The sequence below is a fragment of the Xyrauchen texanus genome, chromosome 7 (assembly GCF_025860055.1).
Source record: "Xyrauchen texanus isolate HMW12.3.18 chromosome 7, RBS_HiC_50CHRs, whole genome shotgun sequence".
In the NCBI taxonomy this organism is placed as follows: domain Eukaryota; kingdom Metazoa; phylum Chordata; class Actinopteri; order Cypriniformes; family Catostomidae; genus Xyrauchen; species Xyrauchen texanus.
In genome coordinates this window covers 37,673,382-37,698,711 of record NC_068282.1, presented here as the reverse complement: position 1 = coordinate 37,698,711, position 25,330 = coordinate 37,673,382, and the positions used below count along the sequence as shown (strand labels likewise).

The window sequence follows — 25,330 nt, the reverse complement described above, 5'->3', positions numbered from 1 at the left end:
TATATATATATATATATATATATATATATATATATATATATATATATATATATATATATATATAAATAAAGGGCTAACCAAAGGCATACTCATCCTGAACCCTCATTCTCTGCACATGAAGGTTGGTGGGCATAAATTCTAACTTCCTTTCTGCTTTCAGATTACTGGCTTTGAATGATGGACCTGGAAGAGAAAGAGAGAGAGAGACAGAGAGAGAGAGAGAGAGAAATAAAGAGAGAATTAGAACATCTCAAATAATATTATATAAACATTTGGGCAGATTACAATTCAAACTGCGATTGCCTGCTCTTTATTACTTTCCATTCAAGCCAACAGAGACTGCACACTTAACTTTTGGTCAATCTACACTTGCACTAATGTTTTTGTCCATTTCATCACATTAGCATCTCGCTCCATGTGCACTTATTCAAAATATTATATCTTGCATTTCTTATGTTTTTGAATTCTGTACTAATTTTTTATTTTTGTTTTTCAGTGCCAGTGCCAATTTAGGGTCTGCTAAAGTGCTGACATGAGTGCTGCTATACAAACAAACAAAACAAAACATTGTGTAGAGCTCCATCTTGAAGGTATATTAGCATGTTAGGTGCTGACTGACCTTTGTAGTCCTGCAAGTGTGTGAGTGAATCCTGATAGGTCAGAAGGATGCTCTGATACTGCGTCACAATCTTCCGCCGAAGAGTCTCCCAACATGGAGACAACTCACCCAACTCTTCCAGCTCAGACACCCTAAGAGCACCAACACACATGCATGTAAAAGAGCGCCCTATAATAAATATAATTTAAAAATGGTCACAGTATGGATTGCAAGCCTCTGTGTGCGAGTGAGATTAAAGTGGACACCTGGAAGAATCCTCTTCCAGTAAGAGTTTGACAAACTGTCGTGGGATGTTGAGTGACAGGACGCTCTCAGCCATCTGCTCCAGGATACGTAAATGATTCCCATCAGTTGTGGGTAAACGATACATTCGAGACATGGTGCCACCAAACACTGGGACACAGAGACAAAATAAAAATATAGAGAGTGCACTCATGTACAAAATATCAAAGTACACCTGTTATGCTAAAACGTCCTGGTTATTTCCGTAACCTCCATTCCCTGATGGAGGGAATGAGACGTGTCGATGTAGTGACACTATGGGTCACACTTGGGAGCCCGAGACACCTCTGATAAAAGGCCAATGGGAATTGGCGAGTGGTATTTGCATGCCTCCCCTTGACATACGGGTATAAAGGAGGGAGCGTGCATACTGCTCATTCAGGTTTTGTGCTGAGGAGCTGAGAATAAGGTCCCGGCCATTTCAGCGGGTTGTTCAGCATTGTGGCAGGAGGGACACAATGTCTCGTTCCCTCCATCAGGGAACGGAGGTTACGGAAGTAACCAGGACGTTCCCTTTCTGTCACTCACTCGACGTTGTGTCGATGTAGTGATACTAGGGTTTCCCTACAAAAATGCCACAACTAGCTGAACTGGGTTATGTGGACCGACGGGGCGAGACAGACAGACTGCTGTGTGCCGCGTAGCTAGCACAGCGGGCCGGCACGTAACCTCCCCTGACGCTAGTATGAGTGTCAAAACAGCACTTTTGGAGTCGACTACCCAAAGGATAGGGACAGGCTTGTCCTAGTCGTGCCTCTTTTCTCTCCCACTTCGCTCACTGCTCTGCGAATGTCTGCTAGAGGCACACCACTGGTAAGAGCCCAGGAGGCTGCCACACTCCTGGTGGAATGGGCTTGTAGCCCTGCAGGGGGCGGCACATGCTGAGCCTGGAAGGCAACAGTTATGGTGTCAATGATCCAGTGGGCGATCCTCTGTTTTGAGACAGCACTTCCTTTCCGCTGTCCACCAAAGCAGACAAAGAGCTGCTCAGAGATCCTAAAGCTCTGCTTGCGATCTAAGTAGATGTGTAAAGACCGCACCAGACACAGCAACGCTAAGGCTGGGTCTGCCTCCTCCTGGGGCAGCGCTTGCAGGTTAACCACTTGATCCCTGAATGGGGTCATGGGAACCTTGGGCACATAGACCGGTCGGGGTCTCAGGATCACTTGAGAGTATCCCAGACCGGACTCCAGGCACATTTTGCTGATAGAGAACGCTTGTAAGTGTCCTACCCTCTTGATGGAAGTGAGTGCAGTCAGGGGGACAGCCCACAAAGAGAGTGCCTTAGCTCTGCTGACTGCAAGGGCTCAGAGGGCTCCTCGTAGACCCTGAACAACTACAGAGATGCCCCGTGAGGGGATGAGACGTTCAACTTCCCTGCGCCTCTTAGGAACCTGATGAACGGGTCGTGCTTCCCTAGGACTCACCTTCTACATGCGGCTGCATGCACCTTCGAGGTGGAGGGAGACAGCCGCCCCTCCAGCCTCACCTGCAGGAAGGAAGCATCCAGACAGTGCAACTATGGGGGTCTTTGCGTTCCTGGGAAGAATACCGCTAGCAAACAGACTTTACCTCAAGGCATGCAGGTGCCTCGTAGAGGATGCCATGGCCAGAGCGATCGTGACTACCAGAAAATATGGTAAACAACTTCAGTCTTCTTCCACACCCCATCCAGGGGCCAGACATGCAGGTTTTCAGAGGTCTGGTCGCGGGTGCCAGATGGTGCCCCGACCGGGCTATGTGCCCAAGGTTCCCACAACCATTCTTCAGGGGAATTTGCCAGGGAGGGGCTGATGTGAGGAGCAATAGGTCTGAGAACCAAGTTTGGGTGGGGCAGTAGGGAGCCACTAGGGTGACCGGCTCCTTGTCCTCCCTGACCTTGCACAGGGTCTGTGCAAGCAGGCTCACTGGGGGGAGCACATACTTGCGTAGTCCAGATGGCCAGCTGTGTGCCAACGCGTCTATACTTAGGGGAGCCTCAGTCAGGGTGTACCAGAGTGGGCAATGGGAGGATTCCAGGGAGGCGACTCCGGATCGACTCCAGATTAGCTGAACACCCTGAGGGTGGAGTATCCACTCTCCTTTGCGGGTGACCTGTCACGGTGGTCTCGATCCAGCAGAGGTGAATGGAAACCGTGGGAATTCAGCTCGCTTATTTCTCAATAAAATAGTGACCGCTCGGCTCTGAAGAGAAAATCTGAATGAGCGGTATGCACGACCCTTCCTTTATACCCGTATGTCCGGGGGAGGGGCATGCAAATACCACTCGCCAATTCCCATTTATCAAAGATCAGTGGTTTCTCGGGCTCCCAAGAGTGACCCCTAGTGTCACTACATCAACATAACGTCGAGTGAGTGACAGATAGGGAACTGAATTTTTCGGAATTTATGGTATAACTATTTATTACCAGGCCTGGTATTTCCGTCAATAAAAATTGAACTAAGTGCCCTTGAGATTGGGAGAGGCACTATAAGTATAAAATCAAAAATCATAACTTTTTGTTATTTTTAGTACCAGCAAAGGATATACACACAGATGTTCCCAGACATCTGTTCACATACTCATCACAGACTGGCCACCTGATAATGGAGAACAAGTACTAGATCTCTATATTAATACATTATGCAAACACACTGTTTGCATTTCTACCAGACATACTTCATTAGAGTGGTCATTTTGATTGAACTATTAAAAGTATTTTTAATAATTACTTATGTTGTATGTGCTGCATCTTCATGGGAGGGGGAAAATACAAATTATGGAAAAGGAGTTGTTTGAAAGAATTTTTGTATTGTGAAAGAATTTTGAAGAAGTGTATTTGACCATTTAATCGTATATTACAGTGAACGCTTGCAGAGCACACATGCTTATAAACGTGCATAGAAGGAAGCTGCCTATTAGTAAAATTGCATGGGTACCAAAATAAGTCTAGGCACCAATCTGATTGAACATCTGTGGGATGTGCTGGACCAACAAGTCTGATCCACGGCAGCTCCACCTCGCAACTTATAGGACTCGAAGGATCTGCTGCTAATGTCTTGGTGCAAGACACCACAGGACATATTCAGGGGTCTTGTAGAGTCCATGCCTCAGTGGGATGGTACTTTTTTGGTGGCATGAGGAGAACCAACAGCATATTATGGTCAACAGGTCATAATGTTTTGGCTCATCAGTCTATTTACAGCATATATATATATATATATATATATATATATATATATATATATATATATATATTAGGGGTGTGCAGCTAAGCCATTATCTGTATTTGTATCTGTTCATATGACAAACTAATTTGCATCGGTCAATGTGAAATGTCAAGCACACATTTTGCAGTTAATAATAAATACGAATTCAAACATTAAAATAAATTAAAATTAAATCAATATAGCCTACAAACAGGTGAAAGTCCCATAAGTCTGTCAGAAATCTTTAAGATAGGACTACATTATTTAGTTAAATAATAATAATAATAATGTTGCATTTATATTGCACCTTACCAGAGTTCAAGAACACAACATTTTCATATTTATAATGGTTTAAGAAAAAGAGTTTCAGTTTCTTTGTTTTACATAAAAAGGAATATTCTTAAATATGAATACTCTATTGAGCATTTAAACCTTTATGGAGACTTTAAAAGTTTTTTTAGAATAAAGTCTTAACCAGTTAAAAAAACTTAAATCACTGATGTGGATATAAATGTGGTCAAATTTAAAAGACAGATAGACGAGCTCTGAAGTCAAATCTTTTCAGGTCAGGAATTTAACATCGCACTCAGGTTTAGGCTATTAATGAATATATGGGAATCACATGTGAATCGTGCGATACATTAACATAGACATTTCAAGAAGTGGAATATGTATGTGATGTTGTATCTTAATTGTTACACTTGACAAGCTTCAGATGTGAACAATTAAGAGACCAAAAATGAAGTTAAGACCATGCACATCTGATCTGAAATCACACCGTGCGCATTTTCATTCAGGTTTACACTTTAGAAATACTGGCTGCACAGATTCATAAATGCTTTGTAATTTTGGATATGTTTATTTAAAATGTCACTTTATCCTTGTACTTTCTGGATCAGTCATACAAATATTTTTTTTTATATTGTTTGGGTGAATCCTTTATTCATTTTGAAGTCATTATTCGTGCCTTTCCGAATAAGGTATTCGGTTTATATATATATATATATATATATATATATATATATATATATATATATATATATATATATAATGTTGCACCTGCACTGTTCACTGGCTTTGGATAGAAATTATAAGATTTTGGACTTTACACACTCTCCATCATCCAGTGTATTTCAATGGACTGCAGGCCCATGCAACTCATGACAATATTATATGGTTTTTGAGAGTCTATATCACTGCTCCTATACCTGTCAATAGATCAATATTACCATCATAATCTAATGATATGGTCCAGTAACAGCAATCCCAGAGTAAACATTTTTCATGTTGACTGCCATAATTTTCCTGAGTGCCGTGTATTGCAATGTCTGGCGGGTAGCTCTAGACGGGATGGACTTGTTCTCTGTGTTTTATATTACTGATAGCAATCACATTTCTGGTGGTTCATATTTCCTCCACAAAAATAACTTATTGACTGTGAAAAAGAAGCCATTGTTTTACTGACTGACATACTTACCAGATCGTAAAAAGGTGTCTTTCCACAGTGAGGCGTATTTTGCTCTGATTCCCACAGACTCTGTCAGACTCTCATCTACAGGAAGAACAGTCTACAGAAACAACACGTAAAAGAACAAAAACACACGTTGGAATAAGTGATACTGGTGAACGTGGTTAGGGAGCAGCTTTGGGGCGTAGTCAAGCTCACCCTGCCATTGATGGTGTCTTGTAGTTGTTTAACTGGTGTCTGCTGATCTCTCTTCTCCTCTAGCTGCCAGGCAATGACTGTAATAGTACCCACATGCTCGTTTTCTGCCGACCTGAGGAAAATGCACCATAAATGTCATTACTTTGATACTATATATTCTTGTGCTCATTATCAACAGTGGACCAGCATTTAACAGACACTCATCTAGAAGCTGAAACTGACCATCACACCTTCAAACTTAATAGGTTAGATTAGTGATTCTCAAGCTTTCAGACCAAGTATCACCTCTGACTAAATTAGAACATCCAAGTACCACTGTCACAAGGTTCAATAAATGAGGAAATGGGAGATGGTGATTCCAACTCGGGTATGTCACTCTTTATTCATATGAACAGAAAACGTTATAGGAAAGTCACTACGGCAATGACCAACACACAAAGCAACATCGGTATCATTCCCAGTCTCGCTTGCACACACACCTTTGCGCCGCCTGTTTCTCTCTCGCCACGCTATGGACTAGGCACCTTTACCGTACCTCCACCAGCCCAACTGCACACTTCTTTGGGTTTGCTGTGAGTCCCGCTCATCGCAGTGACCTCAGAACGAAATGTTTGGCTGGGATTCATGTGGCTGTAACTTTGACACAATCCACCTACCTAAAGATTGTTGCAGACCAAGTACACCCCTTCATAACAACAGTATTCCCTGATGGCAGTGGTCTCTTTCAGCAGAATAATGCGCCCTGCCACACTGCAAAAATTGTTGAGGAATGGTTTCAGGAACATGACAAGAAGTTCAAGATGTAGACTTGGCCAACAAATTCCCCAGATCTCAATCCGATTGAGCATCAATGGGTACCAACAAGTCCATGGGTACCAACAAGTCCGTGGGTACCATGTACCAACAAGTCCGATCCATGGAGGCCCCACCTTGCAACTTACAGGATTTAAAGGATCTGCTTCTAACGGCTTGGTGGCAAATACCACAGGACACCTTCAGAGGTCTTGTGGAGTCCTTGCCTCGACAGTTTAGAGCTGTTTTGGCAAGGACTGGATGATCGGTGTACCGATCAGCCACAACATTAAAACCACCTGCCTAATATTGTGTAGGTCCCCCTTGTGCCACCAAAACAGTGCCAACCTGCATGTCAGAATAACATTCTGAGATGCTATTCTTCTCACCACAATTTACAGAGAGGTTAAATGAGTTAACGTAGACTTTCTCAGTTCGAACCAGTCTGACCATTCTCTGTTGACCTCTCTCATCAACAAGGCGTTTCCGTCCGCAGAACTGCTGCTCACTGGATGTTTTAGGCACCATTCTGATTAAATTCTAGAGCCTGTTATGTGTGAAAATCCAAGGAGATCAGCAGTTACAGAAATACTCACACCAGCCCATCTGGCACCAACAATCATCCATGCGATTATCTAATCAACCAATCTTGTGGCAGCAGTGCAGTGCATAAAATCATGCAGGTCAGGAGTTTCAGTTAATGTTCAGATCAACCATCAGAATGGGGAAAAAATGTATCTCAGTGATTTGGAGCATGGCATGATTGTTGGTGCCAGATGGGCTGGTTTGAGTATTTCTGTAACTGCTTATCTCATAGATTTTCATGCACAAAACAAAAACATCCAGTGAGCAGGATTTATGTGGACAGACATGCCTTATTGATGTGAGAGGAACACAGAGAATGGCCAGACTGGTTCGAATTAAGAAAGTCTACGTTAACGCAAGATACCCGCTCTGTACAATTGTGGTGAGAAGAATATTATTTCAGAATGCTATTCTGAGATGCAGGTTGGCGCTGTTTTGGTAGCATGAGGGGGACCTACATAATATTAGGCAGGTGGTTTTAATATCAAGGCGGATCGGTACATATACACCCATATACGTATATCAGGGTTTCCGTTGTCCGGTAATTACCGGACATTGGCCGGTAAAAAAATTAAATGTCCGACAAAATTAAATCTCTCCGGTCAAATTGTCCGATTAAAATTGCCTAATAATCCCGTCCCCCTAACACAATCTGAATTTGAGAATAAGCCTAAAATGTATAAAGCAAAAATACACCGATCTCTTGCTATGTTATAAAGGAACAGGCTCTATCGTTTGAAAGTTATGAAACAACATCGCATGCTGCATTTCAAATAAAGCGCACGCCTAAAACGGCTGCAATATAGACCTAAACAACGAACGATTGAGTGAGACGTTTCAAATATGGCCAGGCCCAGGCAGACTAGCTTTAAAAGCTTTTTTCAGAGGCCAGACGGTGAATCAGGAACATCTCATTATAGATAGATCAGAGCTTCTAATCCGCGCATTCGTGCAGTTTTTTTTCTCTATCATCAAAACTGAATAGCCTATGTTCATCAGTGCATGGTTACAGTCTATATCAAGCAGGGACACGTTTGTGTGCATTTTATTTTGTGATTTCACCGGAATTAATAGAGAGTCTCCGCAACGGCGATAGATTGAAACGCGCGTCCTAGTGGAGATTGCGCAACTCGCGCAGCGCGTCGTCCATGCAACTGATAGCAGCGGACACGAGCGCTCGCTTGATTTCAAAAACAACAGATTTTAGCGCTAGATCTCTTATTTAATATCGGACTAAATGAATGATCTGCTAGTTAACTGGAGATGTTTTATTTATTTGTATTAGGTACATCCGTGCCTCAATGTTTCAAAAAGTGAATGTGTGTGAAACCACAGTAAAAAACAATTGGCGTTGATTGACGCCAATCGGACGTTCATGTTTTTTTTTTCGTCTATTTGAAAGTTAAGCTAATAATAATATGTTGCATTCTATACGGCCTGATTATGTCATTTTTTAAGTTACATAGACTGCCTCCAGTTTTCCTCAACTTGACTAATTAAGAGGCGATATATTTGACCGGCATATCATCAAAATGTCCGTAAAACGAAACCTCTGTGACCGGCACCATTTTTTTCTAGCGGAAACTCTGACGTGTATATATATATATATATATATATATAAAATTTTCCAGTGTCACAGTTTAATAATGGGTTAGATTACCTGAGAGGCAGGTATGGCCTATTTGTTTATCTTGCCTTAAGAGGCAGTAGTTTGTAGGTTAGCTCACCTGAGAGGCAAGTTAAGTCTGTGGTTCTTTTCCTGCAGAAGCTCCTTTACTGGGAACATCGCTGAGCCAAGAAGGTACATCTAGAAAAAGTGTTAAAAGGAGCAAGAAACAAAAACAATGTATCAAAGTCAGACCTGTTCTTTTTAACAGAACACACCTGTTGCACGTGTTTCTCACCGTTCCTTGAGAGCGATCTTTTACATCGTATACAGAGAGTTTGACCTGTGTGTGCTGGTTAATGTGGGAGTCCTGGAAAAATGCCACACTGCTGAGAAACATGGGATTATTTGTACCCTGCAAAACAGAGGTCAAACCATTCATTTACATTCAGTTCAGTCCTCACTATCCTGTAAATAATGGAAAGTACAATGGGTTTGTTTACACCTGGGGTGATCTGATCACAAGTGGTCAGTGCTAAATATAGGTGTAAACGGGGTCCAAAATGTTTAAAGATCTGAACACTGAAACCATATTCAGAGGTAGTCAGAAATGCATGTGATCGCATGTGTAAATGCTAATCCATCCGGATGTGTCCCGAACAACAATATAAGACTGCATAATCACCTATTTAAATATTGTTATAAAACAAAGGTTTAAAATTGTGTTGATTATGTACAGTTTTTAAAGTAAATTACCATGCATAAAAAAAGACATAAAAAAATCTAAATTAGAAAAGAATTTGGGTGCTTCTTCAACATTGGGCACTTTTTTTCCAGGGGTTGAAACAAACAGATAATAATAATTATTTATTCATTTTATTTTTCTATGAAACATAAAACATTTTAACATGCCTTTGTTGTTGTTGCTACTATTATTTTACTTTAATGTAAGCCTTTAAATGTACAGAATTTATTGTTTTACCCTTGTCCCATACTCAAACCTTTTGATCCTTTTCAATCCTTCAAACAAAATGAAAATCCATTATGAAAATTAATTATTACATGTTTACAACTATGATGATCTAAACAGAGAAACAAAAAACAATTCAATATTTATTTTGAGAAAATTGTCTAGATACTGTAAAAACTCATTTAAATTATGACTGTCCTACAGTTTTTCCAAACATTAGTGTACTTGTTTACAAAGCACTGTGAGTGAAGAGCATCCTTGATATGAATTGTGAAGAAAATGATTTGTGAAGGAAAAGAACAATCAAGGAAAATATTACTTGTGAACAATCATTTTTATTATGCATCATTTTCAATAAAGCAGTAATTATGCAAAAAGTGTGAAAATATTATTTAATTGTGTGTATTTAGGATAGATGAAATACTAGCTATGAACTTTGTCATAGCAAGACAAAGGAGTCTTCAATTTAAAAAGAAAATGTATATGTCATATCCACCACTGTTGGGAATTGTTAAAGGGCAAATTATATAAACTAGTGAGAGTGTGACGTGTGTTTCTAAAAGTCTTAAAATATCTTCGGTTTACCTAACATACACTGGCAGCCAAAAGTCTGGAAACATTTACAGATTTTGCTCTTATGGAAAGAAACTGGTACTTTTATTCACCAAAGTGGCATTCAACTAATCACAATGTATAATCAGGACATTAATTACGTGATAATAAATAAATTACTATTACAATTTGAAAAAAAAAAAACTCATAAAAAAATACTCCACGTGCAGCAATGACAGCTTTGCAGATCCTTGGCATTCTAGCTGTCAGTGACATTTCACCCCACGCTTCCTGTAGCGATGGCCATAGATGTGGCTGTCTTATTGGGCATTTCTCACACACCTTACAGTCTAGCTGATCCCACAAAAGTTCAATGGGGTTAAGATCCATAACACTCTTTTCCAATTATCTGTTGTCCAATATCTGTGTTTCTTTGCCCACTCTAACCTTCTCTTTACTGTTGAACATGAAACTGGTGTTGAGTGAGTAGAATTCAATGACGCTGTCAGCAGAGGATATGTGAGGCATCTATTTCTCAAACCAGAGAAGCTAATGTTCTTAGCCTCTTGTTTAGTTGTACATCTGGCCTTCCACACCTCTTTTCCTTGTTCATACCTTTGTATGAAATCTTCAGTTTTTTGGCAATTTCAACCTTCATTCCTCAAAACAATGGTTGACTGACAAGTTTCTAGAGAAAGCGGTTTCTTATTTGCTATTTTTTACCTAATTTTGACCTTAAGCCATGCCAGTCTATTGCATACTGTGGCAACTCAAAAACAAACACAAAGACAATGTTAAGCTTAATTTAACGAACCAAATAGCTTTCAACTGTTTTTGATCTAATGGCAACTGATTTTCTAATACCAAATTAGCAATTTAGCATGATTATTTGTTGGAGAGCTGGCAGCTAGAAATGGGCCCTGTCTAGATTGTATCAAAATTATTTTTTTCAAATAGTGATGGTGCTGTTTTTTTTTTTCCATCAGTAATGTCCTGACTATACTTTTTGATCAGTTGAATGCCCCTCTGGTGAGGTATTAAAGTACCAATTTCCTTCCAGAGCAGCAAAATCTGTACATAATTCCAAACTTTTGGCCACAAGTGTACATGCAGTGACTCAAATCATGAGAAGCACGCACATTCATAGTTCAGTTACAACAGATATTTTCTTAAATTAAAGATGAAGTCAACTTTTTTTATGTCAAAATACATTCTACATCCCAATTGATTCTTCATTAACAACTGCTGAAAGCCATTCTTGGGTTAACCTCCACGAAAAGTATAAACACTGAATCTCCCAGGCACAAACAAAACACTGATGTTAATATTTTGAGTGGCCCGCTCAACCATACCCATCCCTTTCAAGCTTAACCTATAATGTGAGTTTGGGGCGTGGCTCCATGTAGCAAGCAGTTCAGCTAGGAGAATATGAACATCCATGGCAGAAGTGTACAGAGGAAAATTTATTTAGCTAAGCTTACAGATGTTAAAGCCAAAATTCAAAGTCTTGCTAAAAGACAGAGAACACAGTAAAACCAGAGTGAACATCAATGTTGCATTTACAAGGTGGAGGGAATTTTTGGGGTTCGGACGACCCAATTACTCTGCCACGCTTTCTGTCCGATGTGTATATGTTATAGTGGTCTTGTTTGTTATGACGTTAAACCTTTATTGCCTTTTATTTAGAAGGGCCTATTTGTCCACAGGGAATCTGAGAGCGCAAAAGGGCATAATGAGTCTAAGGGGTGTTGACAAAGGTAGTTTGAAAACATACTTTATTTTCGTAATTCCATTTGGTGCAACTAGTGGCGCAGAAATTAAACAATGAGCAATCCACTCAAAACATCATGTTTACCTTGTCTTGGTGTACACTGTATGTAATACATTACCTTGCTTTATATGATTGCAGTGTGTGGACCACGCTCCAAGTTTTTAATTCATCATTACACTTGTGTTTATGGTGATGTGACAACGTAATCTGTCTCAGCTGTGATCAGATCACCTGAGATGGATTTTAATACCAGGGGCCTATATGTACTTCTGAAATACATAGCATTTTGTGATCTTAAATAGAATGCACCCTACACCAGTATCAATTAATAAAAGCTCTATCCTCAGTGGACTGGGTTTTGGTAAGAGCATTGACCAAGGCAGAGAATAGTACAGAGATATTTGTGTCCATCTCACCTCAATGATCTCTGTCTGTGCATGTTTGGTCCAAAAAGCCTGCGGGGGAGTGGTACAGCTCACAGCAACAAAACCGTTAGGTTTCCGGTCTAGAGATGGTGTGGTCAACTCACTGCACACTACACAACCACATACAAACACATTCACACTCAAGGTCATGATGGTGTAATGATTTTCCACAGGAAGTATTGTATATATGAGGCAACTACTGTGTACCTCAAGTGTTATTTGCTAAGAACCGTCAGTTCTCTGAGATGTAATCAGACCTCCACAGTTAAACCTCTTTATTTACAAAAGATGAGAGATAGAGCTTACTTAAACCAAACGCAGCCACTTTGGTGGTTAACTTCACATAAGCATGCAGTAAGACAAAGAGCTCTCACAGAAATATTTACACTCCTGTTTAATGTCATTTACAGTCTCAAGATCGGACCTGATAACCAAATGAACCTTTATATCACCAGCTGTCTTGCCAGTCAAGCCTGCTGAAGGATAAAGGGATAATGTTTTCTGATGCCAACTCTGTGTGAATATGCATGATAATAAGCTTGCCATCACTATAAAATTAAGCAATTTCATGAAAATTGTGAAGACAATGCACTTTTTATTTAGCCATTAAAGATGCACTCCTTACATGGCATCACCTATGAGGGGACCTCTCTATGTAGAATAAAACAGCTTTTATTAGATGAGTGGTCATTATTGTATCTATATTTTTCAAAATTACTATTAATTATTTAGGAGTAAAACTTGTTTTAACGAGGAAAAAGATACTGAGTGCACCTTTAAGATTGCTGAAAACTTGTCATTAGATTAGGCTACCATTGCGATCCCTCCTTGTCTCACATCTCATGAGTGTGATAGCGTTAAAGACCAAAGTATACTTAGGGTGTCCTGATCCACGCACAGTATGTGTGACGCAAATTGTATCATCAGCACAGCCGTGCCGCTTGACTGCACGCCACCAGATTTTCTTGACTCGCCCACACGGTCCTCGTCTGTGCACGTCATCGGTGCATACGCTGGCCATTGACTGTACTAAAAGAGTTTCACAAAGCAGTTGTAGTGTGCATGCTTCGAACATGTTCCTATTTGTTTGCGGAAAGGCAACGCAGTTGGTCGGGCGTGATCCAATCACGAATAGAACCGGGCCTTAAGACGATGTTTTAATAGTGGCTCTTGGCATGAGAATGGGCAAATTGGAAATTACATTCCAAGAAGTTCAGTTCAAGCTGTCCATATTATTGATTCGATTCAACAATTTGTTTGAAGTCACTATGTGTCATTTTCAATGTAGTAGAATACATGTGAATATTGCTAAAATTTGAAATACATGACTGCTTATTACTTTTTACTGTATTTTGTGTGTATATATATATATATATATATATATATATATATATATATATATACACTCACTATTTTATAAAAAATTATATATATATATATTGAATATTATCAAAAGGGTGACAAGTATTGAGAAAAATCTCCCAGCCCAAGACTGACCAAGACTGAACTCCAGTACAGGCTCATCAGGGTCTTGGCTGTTTCCTACACAGAAGGAAATAAAAAGAGACAAATAGAGAGACATGATGTCATTCAAATTTAAACCACAAAAATATAACCAAAAACATCAAACAGTAGTGAAATACAGTACAAGAGAACACCATAATATTAGTTTGTGGATATTACTGAATACCTGCTAATGCCAGTCCAAGCATTTCTGAAGCAAGATCCAGTGTGTTTATCATGTACACTGACCATGGCCGTTCCCTCCGTGACATTGTTGCAGGGTGTTTGTGTGTGTTGAAGTTACAGTAAAAGTAGTGGTGGAAACCCACACACACAGGCAAGCACACACTCCTGTGGCAGTTTCCACCCCTCTTATCTGAGAGAAAGAGAGAGAGAGAGAGATGTAAAATGTAACCAATACTCCTTTTTTCGGATATGCACAAACTAATTTATATGTACAGACTTCCCTCTATACCTTTAAAATAATAGTACTTTCAGAACTAAAAAACAACTTTTCCAAACATCCAGAAATGGAGTCTAAAATATTGAGCAAATATCCTGGCTAAAATATCAAAGGCAACAGTGGTTTGTTGATGCATGTCCTTAGCTCTTTTCTGGGCTTACAGCACAGAAGGTTTTAAGGGTGAAACTGTTTGCATAAAAAAACGGAAACATACGGGTAACCAACACACGGTTTAGTACATGTTTGTATTGCATGTATCTGCATGCCCCAAAAATATAAATATTTTTAAGTGGTATAATATTTGAATGGTAAAATACTGTAAAAATGTTAATTGGTTAAAGAGTAGTTACCGTAAAATATACAAAATAAAATAATATTTACATCTACATAAAAATGTAGATGTAAAATGTATGGTTTTCCCATATAATTATCAGTTAAAGGTTATATTATGTTTAACAAAAGAGTACATGTACTTTTTACTGTAAATTATTGTTAAAATTATTATAAAAAACAGTAAATGGGCATTCCCAGGATTCCCTGCATAACCCATTACATTTCATTATATTTTATGTGAATAGTTGTTTCTTCTTATTTTTTATATCAGTCATGTACTTTGGGGTATTCTGTGTTATATTTGATGTAGTTTAGTTAATGTGTATTGCATAATTTGAATTTCACATGCTAACCTGATGGTGTTTGTGTGAGTGACACTGAGCACCGTCTCTACATGTTTATTGGTCATTGCTCCTGGAAGGGCCACTATTGATGAAATTCATGTCATCATGTGCCTTCTGTAATTACAGTGATTAACTATACATTATAAAGTGAAAAGGAGATTTTTACATTTTCAGAAGGTTAATATATTAGGTTTATCATTTAATAATATAAATGACGGAACTGCACCGTAACAATACCGTAAAAAACTTTTTAAACTGTAAAATTTACAGGTTGTTCAGTAAAGTTGTAGTGTACAGTAAGTGCCAGCAGTCAGACTGCACATGCTGTTTGATAGAAACAGTTTGAGCATGCTCTCAGTCTTAGAGGCACACTCACTCCAAGCCAGTCACTCATAATCATGCTTTTTTGTGGCAACCCCATTTTAAGAGTTTAGTTCAGATATATGAGAATGTTAGTGAGAATGCTCTCAATAATATTGCCATTGAATAGTTTCCATTTATAAAATAACTTTATACAAAGTGTAGTAAACGGTACCAATTTTCCTATACTTGCTCAAAGGTTTTTTTATTTACATTTTGGGCAGGTAGGCTGTTGCAAGCATAATGGAGATCTTGACATTTTTTTCTATGGACTCTTCTATGGTCTCAATTACTTCGGTCTCTTGATGTAATCCCAAACTGACTCTATGATGTTGAAATCAGGGCTCTGTGAGGGCATGTTGAAATCTAAAATTAAAATTTCCTACTGAAACACTAAAGCCGAAGATATAAAATAATCATCTTAAAACAAAAGTTGTAGTGAGACATCTATTGTGCCTTGAACGTTTTTGCACAGTGCAGTGTACATACACTTACAGTTGAAGTCAGAAGTTTACATACAACTTACATTATAACTCAGATACATTAAAACTCAGTTTTTTACATTTCCTGACATTTAATTGATAAAAACATCCCCTGTCTTTAGTCAGTTAGGATCACTAATTTATTTTAAGAATGTGAAATGTCAGAATAATAGTAGAGAGAATTATTTATTTCAGCTCTTATTTCTTTCATCACATTCCCAGTGGGTCAGATGTTTACATACACTTTCTTAGTACACTGCGTGCACAAATATTAGGCAAGTGAGTATTCAGATCTTATCATTATTTCCATGCACATTTTCCAACTCCATATCATATAAACTTGAGTGCTTATTGGATTCAATCAATTTCAGGTGATATGTACCTGTGTAATGAGGGATGTGTGGTGAAAGTAACTAAACACCTTATATCAAGGTGTGCATAATTATTAGGCAGCTTCATTATCTGGGCCAAAAACGAGATTTAGCTGACACTGAAAAGTCACTGTGTTGTGTATTGAGTTACGGTTGTAACCTGTAGAGGGCGACGTAGCTCTCTGGGACTGTATGATACGCAAAAAAGAGAAGAGAGGAGGAATAAAAAAAAAAGAAAAAGACTTAAGTGAAGTTGATTCTAGTGTGTGGCTCTCGTCTGTTCTGCTGTGACTATTACAAGATAAAATATAACACACTGAAATTGTAAAATGCCTTTCAGATGGATGCAACACTCTTGAGAAAGATAAACTATTGAGGCGTGACCACCGGACAATCAAACAGTTTAGTTGCAAATAGTCAACTGGGGCACAAAAAAAATGTATGGAAAAGGCACAAATTAACTGCAAAAGACTTGAGAAGAATTAAACGTTATGCTACCAGGAACCCATTATCCCCAGTGCCAACATATTCCAGAACTGCAACCTACCTGGAGCGTTCAGAAGTGCAAGGTGTCAAGTGCTCAGAGACGTGGTCATGGTCAAGAAGGCTGAAACATGACCACCACTGAATAAGATTCACAAGTTGAATCATCAAGATTGGACAAAGAAATACCTGAAGACAGATTTTTCAAAAGGTTTTATGAACAGATTAAATAAACTCTTGATGGACCAGATGGATGGGCCCATGGCTGGATCACTAATGGACACATGGCACCACTTCGAGTCAGGCACCAGCAAGGTGAAGGAGGGGTACTGGTATGGGCTGCTATCATTAAGGATGAGGTACTTAGACCTTTTCAAGTTTAAGATGAACTGAAACTCAGATCCCAAACCTGCCAGTTTCTGTAAAGTACTTTCTTCAAGTTGTGGTACAGGAAGAAGTCCTCAGCATTCAAGAAGGCTATTATATTTATGCAGTACAATGATCTATTACATGCATCCAAGTACTCCACTGCTTGTGTAGCCAGCAAGGGCCTCAAAGATGCCCAAATAATGGCTTTGTCCCCTTCCTCACCTGACTTAAATTCTATTGAGAACTTGTGGGCCCTTCTCAAACATGAGATATACAGTGAGGGAATACAATACACCTCTTTGAACAGCATTTGGGAGGCTGTGGTAGCTGCTTCATCAAAAATGGATTGTGAACACATCAAGAAACTGACAGACTCCATGGAAGGAAGGTTAATGCTAGTTATTGAAAAGAAGGGTGGCTATATTGGTGTGGCATAGGGGGCGTGGTCATGTGTCGGTCTGCGGGAGAGAGAGAGAGAGAGAGCGGTAAGTCTTGTCACCTGGTTTGTAATTACCTCTAACACCTGTGTCTTGTGCCCCCGTTCCTTAAATGTCTCTCTCCGTATCACTATAATAAGACACAGGTGTTAGAGGTAATTACAAACCAGGTGACAAGCCTTAACGCTCTCTCTCCCGCAGACCGACACACGACCACGCCGCCCCCCATGCCACAATTGGTCACTGAATAAGACCAAAAATGTTGTTTAATTGTCATTTTGTATTAATTATTTGTTGCATTTACGCTATAAATTGTGAATAAACAATTGTTTTTTATAAAAATGGGAAATTATTTTTATAATTTAGTTGCCTAATAATTGTGCACACTAATAGTTGCCGAATAATTGTGCACACTAATAAATTCCCCTGACAAACACAAAACTCACTTTTCCTTTGTTACACATTCAGGTTTGAGGTTCAACAACATTTTGGATTGACTGGGAGAATTGTGTTTGTTCAACAATAAAATGAATTCTGAGGAATACAGTTTGCCTAATAATTGTGCACAGTGTATTTGGTAGCATTGCCTATAAATTGTTTAACTTGGGTCAAACGTTTTGGGCAGCCTTCCAAAAGCTTCTCACAATAAGTTGCTGGAATTTTGGCCCATTCCTCCAAATAGAACTGATGTAGTCGGGTTTGTTGGCCTCCTTGCTCGCAAACGCTTTTTCGGTTCTGCTCACAAATTTTCTATCGGATTGAGGTCAGGGCTTTGTGATGGCCACTCCAATACATTGACTTTGTGGCAAAATGGCTTAAGGACAACAAATTTGGAGGTATGCTTGATGTCATTGTCCATTTGGAAGACCCATTTGCGACCAAGCTTTAACTTCCTGGCTGCTGTCTTGAGATGTTGCTTCAATATACCCACATACTTTTCCTTATGATGCCATCTATTTTGCGAAGTGCACCTGTACCTCCTTCAGCAAAGCACTCCCACAACATGATGCTGCCACCCACATGCTTCACGGTTGGGATGGTGTTCTTTGGCTTTCAAGCCTCACCCTTTTTCCTCCTAACATAATGATGGTCACTATGGCCAAACAGTTCAACTTTTGTTTCATTAGACCAGAGGACATTTCTCCAAAAAGTAAGATCGTTGTCCCCATGTACACTTGCAAACTATAGTCTTAAATGGCAGTGTTGGAGCAGTGGCTTCTTCCTTGCTGAGCAGCCTTTCACGTTATGTCGATATAGGACTTGTTTTACTGTGAATATAGATACTTTTCTACCTGTTTCCTCCAGCATATTTCCAGCATATATATTAAAAGCTTTTTGTCGCCAGCTAAATGTCTTTCAATTCTTTTTTGGGGGATTTTTGCCCATTCTTCCTTGCAAAATGCTTCTAGTTCTGTGAGATTCTTGGGCCGTCTTGCATGCACTGTTCTTTTTAGGTCTAACTACAGATTTTCTATGATGTTTAGGTCAGGGGACTATGAGGGCCATTGCAAAACCTTCAGCGTGCTCCTCTTGAGGTAGTCCATTATGGATTCTGAGGTGTGTTTAGGATTATTTTCCTGTTGTAGAAGCAATCCTCTTTTCATCTTCAGCTTTTTTACAGATGGTGTGATGTTTGCTTCCAGAAATTGCTGGTATTTAATTTAATCCATTCTTTCCTCTACCAGACAAATGTTCCCAAAGCCCAAGATCCACCCCTGTGCTTAACATTTGTAGAGGAGTTCTTTTCATGAAATTCTGCACCCTTTTTTCTCCAAACATACCTTTGCTCATTGCGGTCCAAAAATTATATTTTAACTTCATCAGTCTGCAGGACTTGTTTCTAAAATGCATCAGGCTTATTTAGATGTTAATTTGCAAACTTCTGATGCTGAAATTTGTGGTGAGGACGCAGAATAGGTTTTCGTCTCACAAAACTTTGCTCAGGGTGTTCTAAATGGACTCGATTAGAGTGGGAAACAATTATGCCCGCATGTGATCAAAATACATACGATCCCCAGATAGGTAGTTTTTTGAGTGAGAGAGAGGACTCTTTTCTTGGCGTTGAGCCTCAACCCCAGAGAAACCAGATGAGCTAAAACGATATCCCTGTGCTGTAATGCCAGTTCTTGTGACTGTGCTAGTAACAGCCAGTCGTCTATGTAATTCAGAATGCGGATGCCCCAGAGTCGCAAATGAGCCGGTGCTGCATCCATGCATTCCGTGAATGCGCGGGGTGATAAGGCTAGACCGAATGGGAGAACCCGATATTGGAAAGCTTCGCCCCGAAAGCGAACCTCAGGAACTTCCTGTGTTGTGGCAGACTTTCTATATGAAAGTACACATCCATGAGATTGATCGTGACCAACCAATCGCAATGTTGGATTTGAGAAATGACCATCTTGACGGTTAGCATCTTCTACTTGAACGCCCTCGGAGCGATTCAAGCAACGAAGGTCAAAGATTGGACACAACCCCCCATCCTTCTTGGGAACCAGGAAGTATCTGCTGTAGTAACCTGACTCTCTCTCTGGAAGGGGAACATGTTCTATGGCCCCTTTAACGAAGAGATTTTACAGTTCTTTCCACAGTAAACATGCTTGCTCCAGTTTCACGGTAGTGGGAACCATGCCGTTGAAATGCGGAGGATGGCAAACAAATTAAATTCTGTAGCCTTTTTCTAATGTTCTTAGGACCCACACCGAACCACCTGGCAGTAGTTTCCACGCTGCCAGGTTCCCTGAGATGGGTATCGATTCTGACACATCCTGTTGAGAGGATGTCAAGTGTCCCGTGTCCTGGACTAAGGCAGGAAGCAACGGAACACCCAACATTTCACTGTAAACCGCTAACTCCCGAAACACCAGAGGCAGCGGGAATGGAGTTTCGTGGGAGTATTAGGAGGGTACAGGTGGATTTTTCACGTGACCCGTCCCAAGGGGGGACTACCCCCACAAAGCTGGGTGAAAAACCATCAGGGTTTTTTTTCTTTTTAGAAATAACTGCCCTGAGGTCTTGCTTTGGGGGCTGCTGAGGGCGACGAACAGGCCCCCAGTCTTTACGAGGGGGAGCACGATTGGCCGACGGCCCCTCCCAGAGTGTGGCGAGGAAGGAATTGCCCGAAGGCTTCCTTGTGACTTTTTGCCTCCTGGAACCTGGTGATAACTATATTCATAGCGTCACCAAATAAGCCAGAAGGCGAAACCGGGGCATCGAGAAGGAAAGTTTTGTCCTTGTCTCTGATGCCCGATAGGTTAAGCCATAAGTGTCTCTCCATGCTAACTAAAGCAGACATAGACCAGCCAATGGCACGGGCCATCTGCTTGGTTGTGCAGGGAGACAGATCTATGGCTTGACGAAGCTCAGAGAAAGCCTCTTCGTCGGCCGTGGTGCCTGCACTCAGGTCCTTCAACAGATTAGCCTAGTACGCCTGTAACACTGCCATAGTGTGCAGGGTAGCGCCAGCCTGACATGCTGCCTGATAAGCCTTCCCCACAAGCGTGGAGGTGGTCCTGCACACCTTTGTGGAGAGAATGGATCTCTTCAGCGATGATGCCGAGCCATGCGAGAGATAACCCCGTAAGTGTCTCTTCTACCGGCGGCATCACTGGATACCCCCGAGCCTCAGCACCCATGATAGTCGAATATGTCGACGTCGAGGGCACAAAGACACAGGAAGTATAAGGCTCTTGTTCGCGTGGCCAGTCTAACTATAGTCTGGCCACAGCCCGAGTAGCCACCTCGAGTAATTCCTCAGCCGCATTATTATTGTGCGTGGAATGTACAGAGTTTCAGCGTCCCCCTTGTGAACCGAAGAGGCGCCGAGGAGAGAGCGAGCGATAGGGACGGACCAGTCTCTCGCTCCTCAGCCCGATCTATGCAAGAGCCCCATGATGAAAGATTGGGTGCTGGCTCTTGGAAGTAAGCGAGACGAATGTGAAGCATTTTGACTGTAAACAGATCGCAAATGCCTGCACCCACCCTGCCGCAACGCAAGAGCAGCATGCTCTTCCCCCAAACACACAAAGCAAAACTGGTGTGTGTCCGTTTCAGCCATAGAGCATAAACATGAGAAAACACACTGCTTGCTTTGTTTATCAGTCATTCTTTTCCTTCTTTTTTTTAAAGAAAAGAGAAAGAGAAAGGTTTCTGCTCACTACCTAACAATTCTAACTCCTAACAGAGGAAAGTTTCTGACAGGCTCATGAAGCATACACACACAGAGTGATCTGAAGACAAAAGATCTGATGATGCACCTGTGACACATCTATTTATAGCCCTGCTACAGGTGCATCCAATGATGTCACCGGCAGAGGCTATACATTCCGGTCAATTTTCATTGACGTGTTGCACACATTTATTTATTTATTTATTTATTTTTTAAACCTTTATTTAACCAGGAGAAAAACCTCACTAAGATTAAAATCTCTTTTACAGGAGTGTCCTGGCCAAGATAGGCAGCCCAATTATTCAAACACATATACACACATATAACAATAAAACAATACAACACACAATAAAGTAGGATTAAAAGTACAACCTCAGAAGCAGTTGCAAATCATTAAATCTTTCTCTAGCGCTTGTACAAGTGTTCTGAAATTGCTGAAAGGCACCAAATGATTCAGCCTCAATGTCATCTGTATAGAGTTCCATTCTGAAGGTGCAGCATAGTTAAAAGCAATTTTGCCTATATTAGTTCTGACTCGAGGTACATGCAGATTGTAAAAAAAACTGTGAGCGCAGTGAATAGTTACCTTATACTTTTTCTTAAGCATACAACAAAGATAAGACGGTAAGACCCCCAAAATTGCTTTATATATCAATAAGTACCAGTGCATTTTCCTTCGTACAGCAAGAGAAGACAAACAAACTCTATTATATAATGCAGAATGATGTGTAGAAAATGTGCAATTCGTGATAAATCTTAAGGCACCATGGTACACAGCATCTAGGGAGGCAAGAATATGAGAAGGAGCATGCTGATACACTACATCCCCATAATCAAGAACTGGCAAGAAAGTCGCAAACACAAGCTTCTTCCTTGCAATAAGCGAAATTTTTGTTTCAAGTAATTAAGGTGTGAAATGAATTTTAATGTGTCATCAATTATAATGCCCAGGTATTTATACTCTGACACTAATGTAATCGGTTTTCCTTGTAAAGTTCGAAGAACACTAGAACTATCAAAGATTCTTCTAGAATTGGAGAACCACATGAATTTTGTTTTCTCAACATTTAAGACCAGCTTTAAAATAAAAAACCTTGACTGAATGATATCAAATACTGATTGTAAGTCTCTCAAAGCTTCTTGTTTTGTAGGAGCAGCGCAATAGATGACAGTGTCATCTGCATAAAAATGAAACCTTGCTTTATCAATATTTACATCAAGACAGTTTATATATATATAGTGAATAATAATGGCCCCAATACAGATCCTTGGGGAACTCCCTTAGCCACTTCTTTTAAGTCAGATTTGATACCTTGCACCTGCACACATTGGGTTCTTCCCTTTAAATAAGTCTTAAACCACGAGACTACATTAACTGACAACCCTACACTTCTAAGTCTTTCCAACAATATGTCATGGTCCACAGTGTCAAACGCTTTAGATAAATCAATAAAAAGGCATGCACAGTGTTGTTTTTCATCTAAGGACCCAACAAGGTCATTTACAACTTTCAGGACAGCCGTTATAGTGCTGTGTTTTTTACGAAATCCCGATTGGTTGATAGTCAACAGCTTATGCATCTGTAAATACTGTGTCAGTTGGTCACTGATAATTCTTTCCAAAAGTTTAGATAAAATACAAAGCTTTGAAATCGGTCTATAGTTATCTAGTGAACTAGAGTCACCCCCTTTCAACAAAGGAACCACGAATGCAGACTTCCAGATCTGTGGAATTTTATTAGTTGTTAAAGAAAGATTGAACAAATGTGTCAATGGCGGTGAGATAATATCAGCCGCTATTTTTAAAAACAATGGTTCAATAAGATCAGGACCTGATGATTTGTTTACATCTAGATCTTTTAGTACAGAGCAAACATCAGAAGGGTTAATATGATTAAAAACAAACTCTGTTGTCCATAAATCATGCTCTGCATTAAGGAATTCAGAATTTACATTATAATTATTAATCTGAGACCCGAATCCAATAAAGTGACTATTAAAACAACTGAGCATTTGTAGTTTATCTACTATTTTAGTGCAATCCTTTGTTATACAAGGGGGAAGACCTGAAACAAATCCATTAACAGTCAAAAGCTTCACACTTTTCCAAAACTTACTGGTATTTACTGAGGCTTTATCAAGAAAATACTCTGCTTTTGCCTTTCTGATTGTAACTGTACATTTGTTGCGAAGCTGTTTAAAATACAACCAATCAGGATTTAAATTGGTTTGTCTGGCCCTAGCCCATGCAGCATCTCGCTCGTGAATAAGGTCAGACAATGTGGTTGAAAACCATGGGTTATCCCAGCATTTGACCCTGTATTTTTTTAAAGGTGCATACTTGTTAATGATCAAAATAAAATTATCATAAAAATATTTCCATGCACTTTCAATGTCCAGGATTGACATAGTTATATTCCAATCAACACATATTCACAGCATCATAAGTGTAGCTTTTTGAAAGGGAACGGCTACATGAAAATGCTTTGCTATCTTCTTAATAGCCTTATCCTGCTTTGTGGGTATCAATTATTTAAATTTTCAGAGTGCTAGGCAGCTGCTTAGAGGAGCCCATGGCTGCTGATTGTTGGGACAAGATTTGAGGAAATTTGCATCACCTGGCCTTTTCAAATGATGACTGTGGACAAGCCATAGCCCTAACAAGCTAATTAAGGTCTGAGACCTTGGTAAAAGATATCTGAGAGCTCAAATCACTTGGGGTGCCCAAACGTTCCTTTTTTTTTTACTCTAAAATTGTACAAAATAAAAATAATACACTAATATTGCTTAACATTTTCATAAGAATGTTTCATCTTGAACTTTATGCCTTTTGGAGATCAGTTCATCTTCTATTCACTTAACTATTCACAGCAATAGAAGTTTTGACCAGGGGTGCCCAAATTGTTGCATGCCAATGTATAAAGTATAAGCACTCAACATTCTTGAGACAGAGGAAGAGTTTTGATTCAGACTGATGGAATGTGCACTTGGCAAGATCTTGTGATGATGGGAGAGATGAAACACTCCATAAAGTCGTCTCCACCACATCACAAAGAATTTCAATGGGGTTAAGGTCAGGACTCATGTGTGAAAATGATTCCTCGTGCTCCCTGAACCACTCTTTCACAATTTGAACTGGATGAACCTTGGCATTGCAATCCTGGAATATGCCTGTAACGTCAGGGAAGAAAAAATCCATTGATGGGATAACCTGGTCATTCAGTACATTCAGGTAGTCAGCTGACTTTATTTTATTGCAGCACAACATTGCTGAGCCAAGACCTGACCAATTGAAGTAACCCCAGATCATAACATAACATAATTATACAGTGGGCACTATGCATGACAGGTGCATCACTTCATGCTCTTCCCTTCTTACCCTGATGCACCCATCGCTTTGGAATAGGGTAAATCTGGACTCATCAGACCACATGACCATCTTCCATTGCTCCAGTCTAATCTTTATGCTCTCTAGCAAACTGAAGTCATTTTGTTCCAATTAACCTCACAAACAAGTGGCTTTTCTTGTGACCACACAACTGTTTAGTCCCAATCCTCCAAGTT

General features: G+C 40.0%; 1 protein-coding gene across 8 annotated transcripts in view; it reads right to left on the bottom strand.

The window, feature by feature from the left end:
• LOC127646374 (inositol polyphosphate-4-phosphatase type I A-like) overlaps positions 1 to 25,330 on the bottom strand; it is a 110,168-nt gene that overhangs the window by 47,409 nt on the left and 37,429 nt on the right. For all 8 annotated transcript variants that reach the window (XM_052129945.1, XM_052129948.1, XM_052129950.1 and 5 more), the window contains exons 2-11: positions 14,148 to 14,336; positions 13,955 to 13,999; positions 12,449 to 12,567; positions 9,038 to 9,154; positions 8,861 to 8,940; positions 5,757 to 5,868; positions 5,568 to 5,658; positions 865 to 1,012; positions 620 to 750; positions 79 to 183 (exon numbers count right to left, since the gene is read on the bottom strand). In XM_052129945.1, the coding sequence (XP_051985905.1) occupies positions 79 to 183; positions 620 to 750; positions 865 to 1,012; positions 5,568 to 5,658; positions 5,757 to 5,868; positions 8,861 to 8,940; positions 9,038 to 9,154; positions 12,449 to 12,567; positions 13,955 to 13,999; positions 14,148 to 14,232 (1,033 nt within the window). In that variant the 5' untranslated portion in view covers positions 14,233 to 14,336. The remainder of the gene's footprint in view (positions 1 to 78; positions 184 to 619; positions 751 to 864; positions 1,013 to 5,567; positions 5,659 to 5,756; positions 5,869 to 8,860; positions 8,941 to 9,037; positions 9,155 to 12,448; positions 12,568 to 13,954; positions 14,000 to 14,147; positions 14,337 to 25,330) is intronic.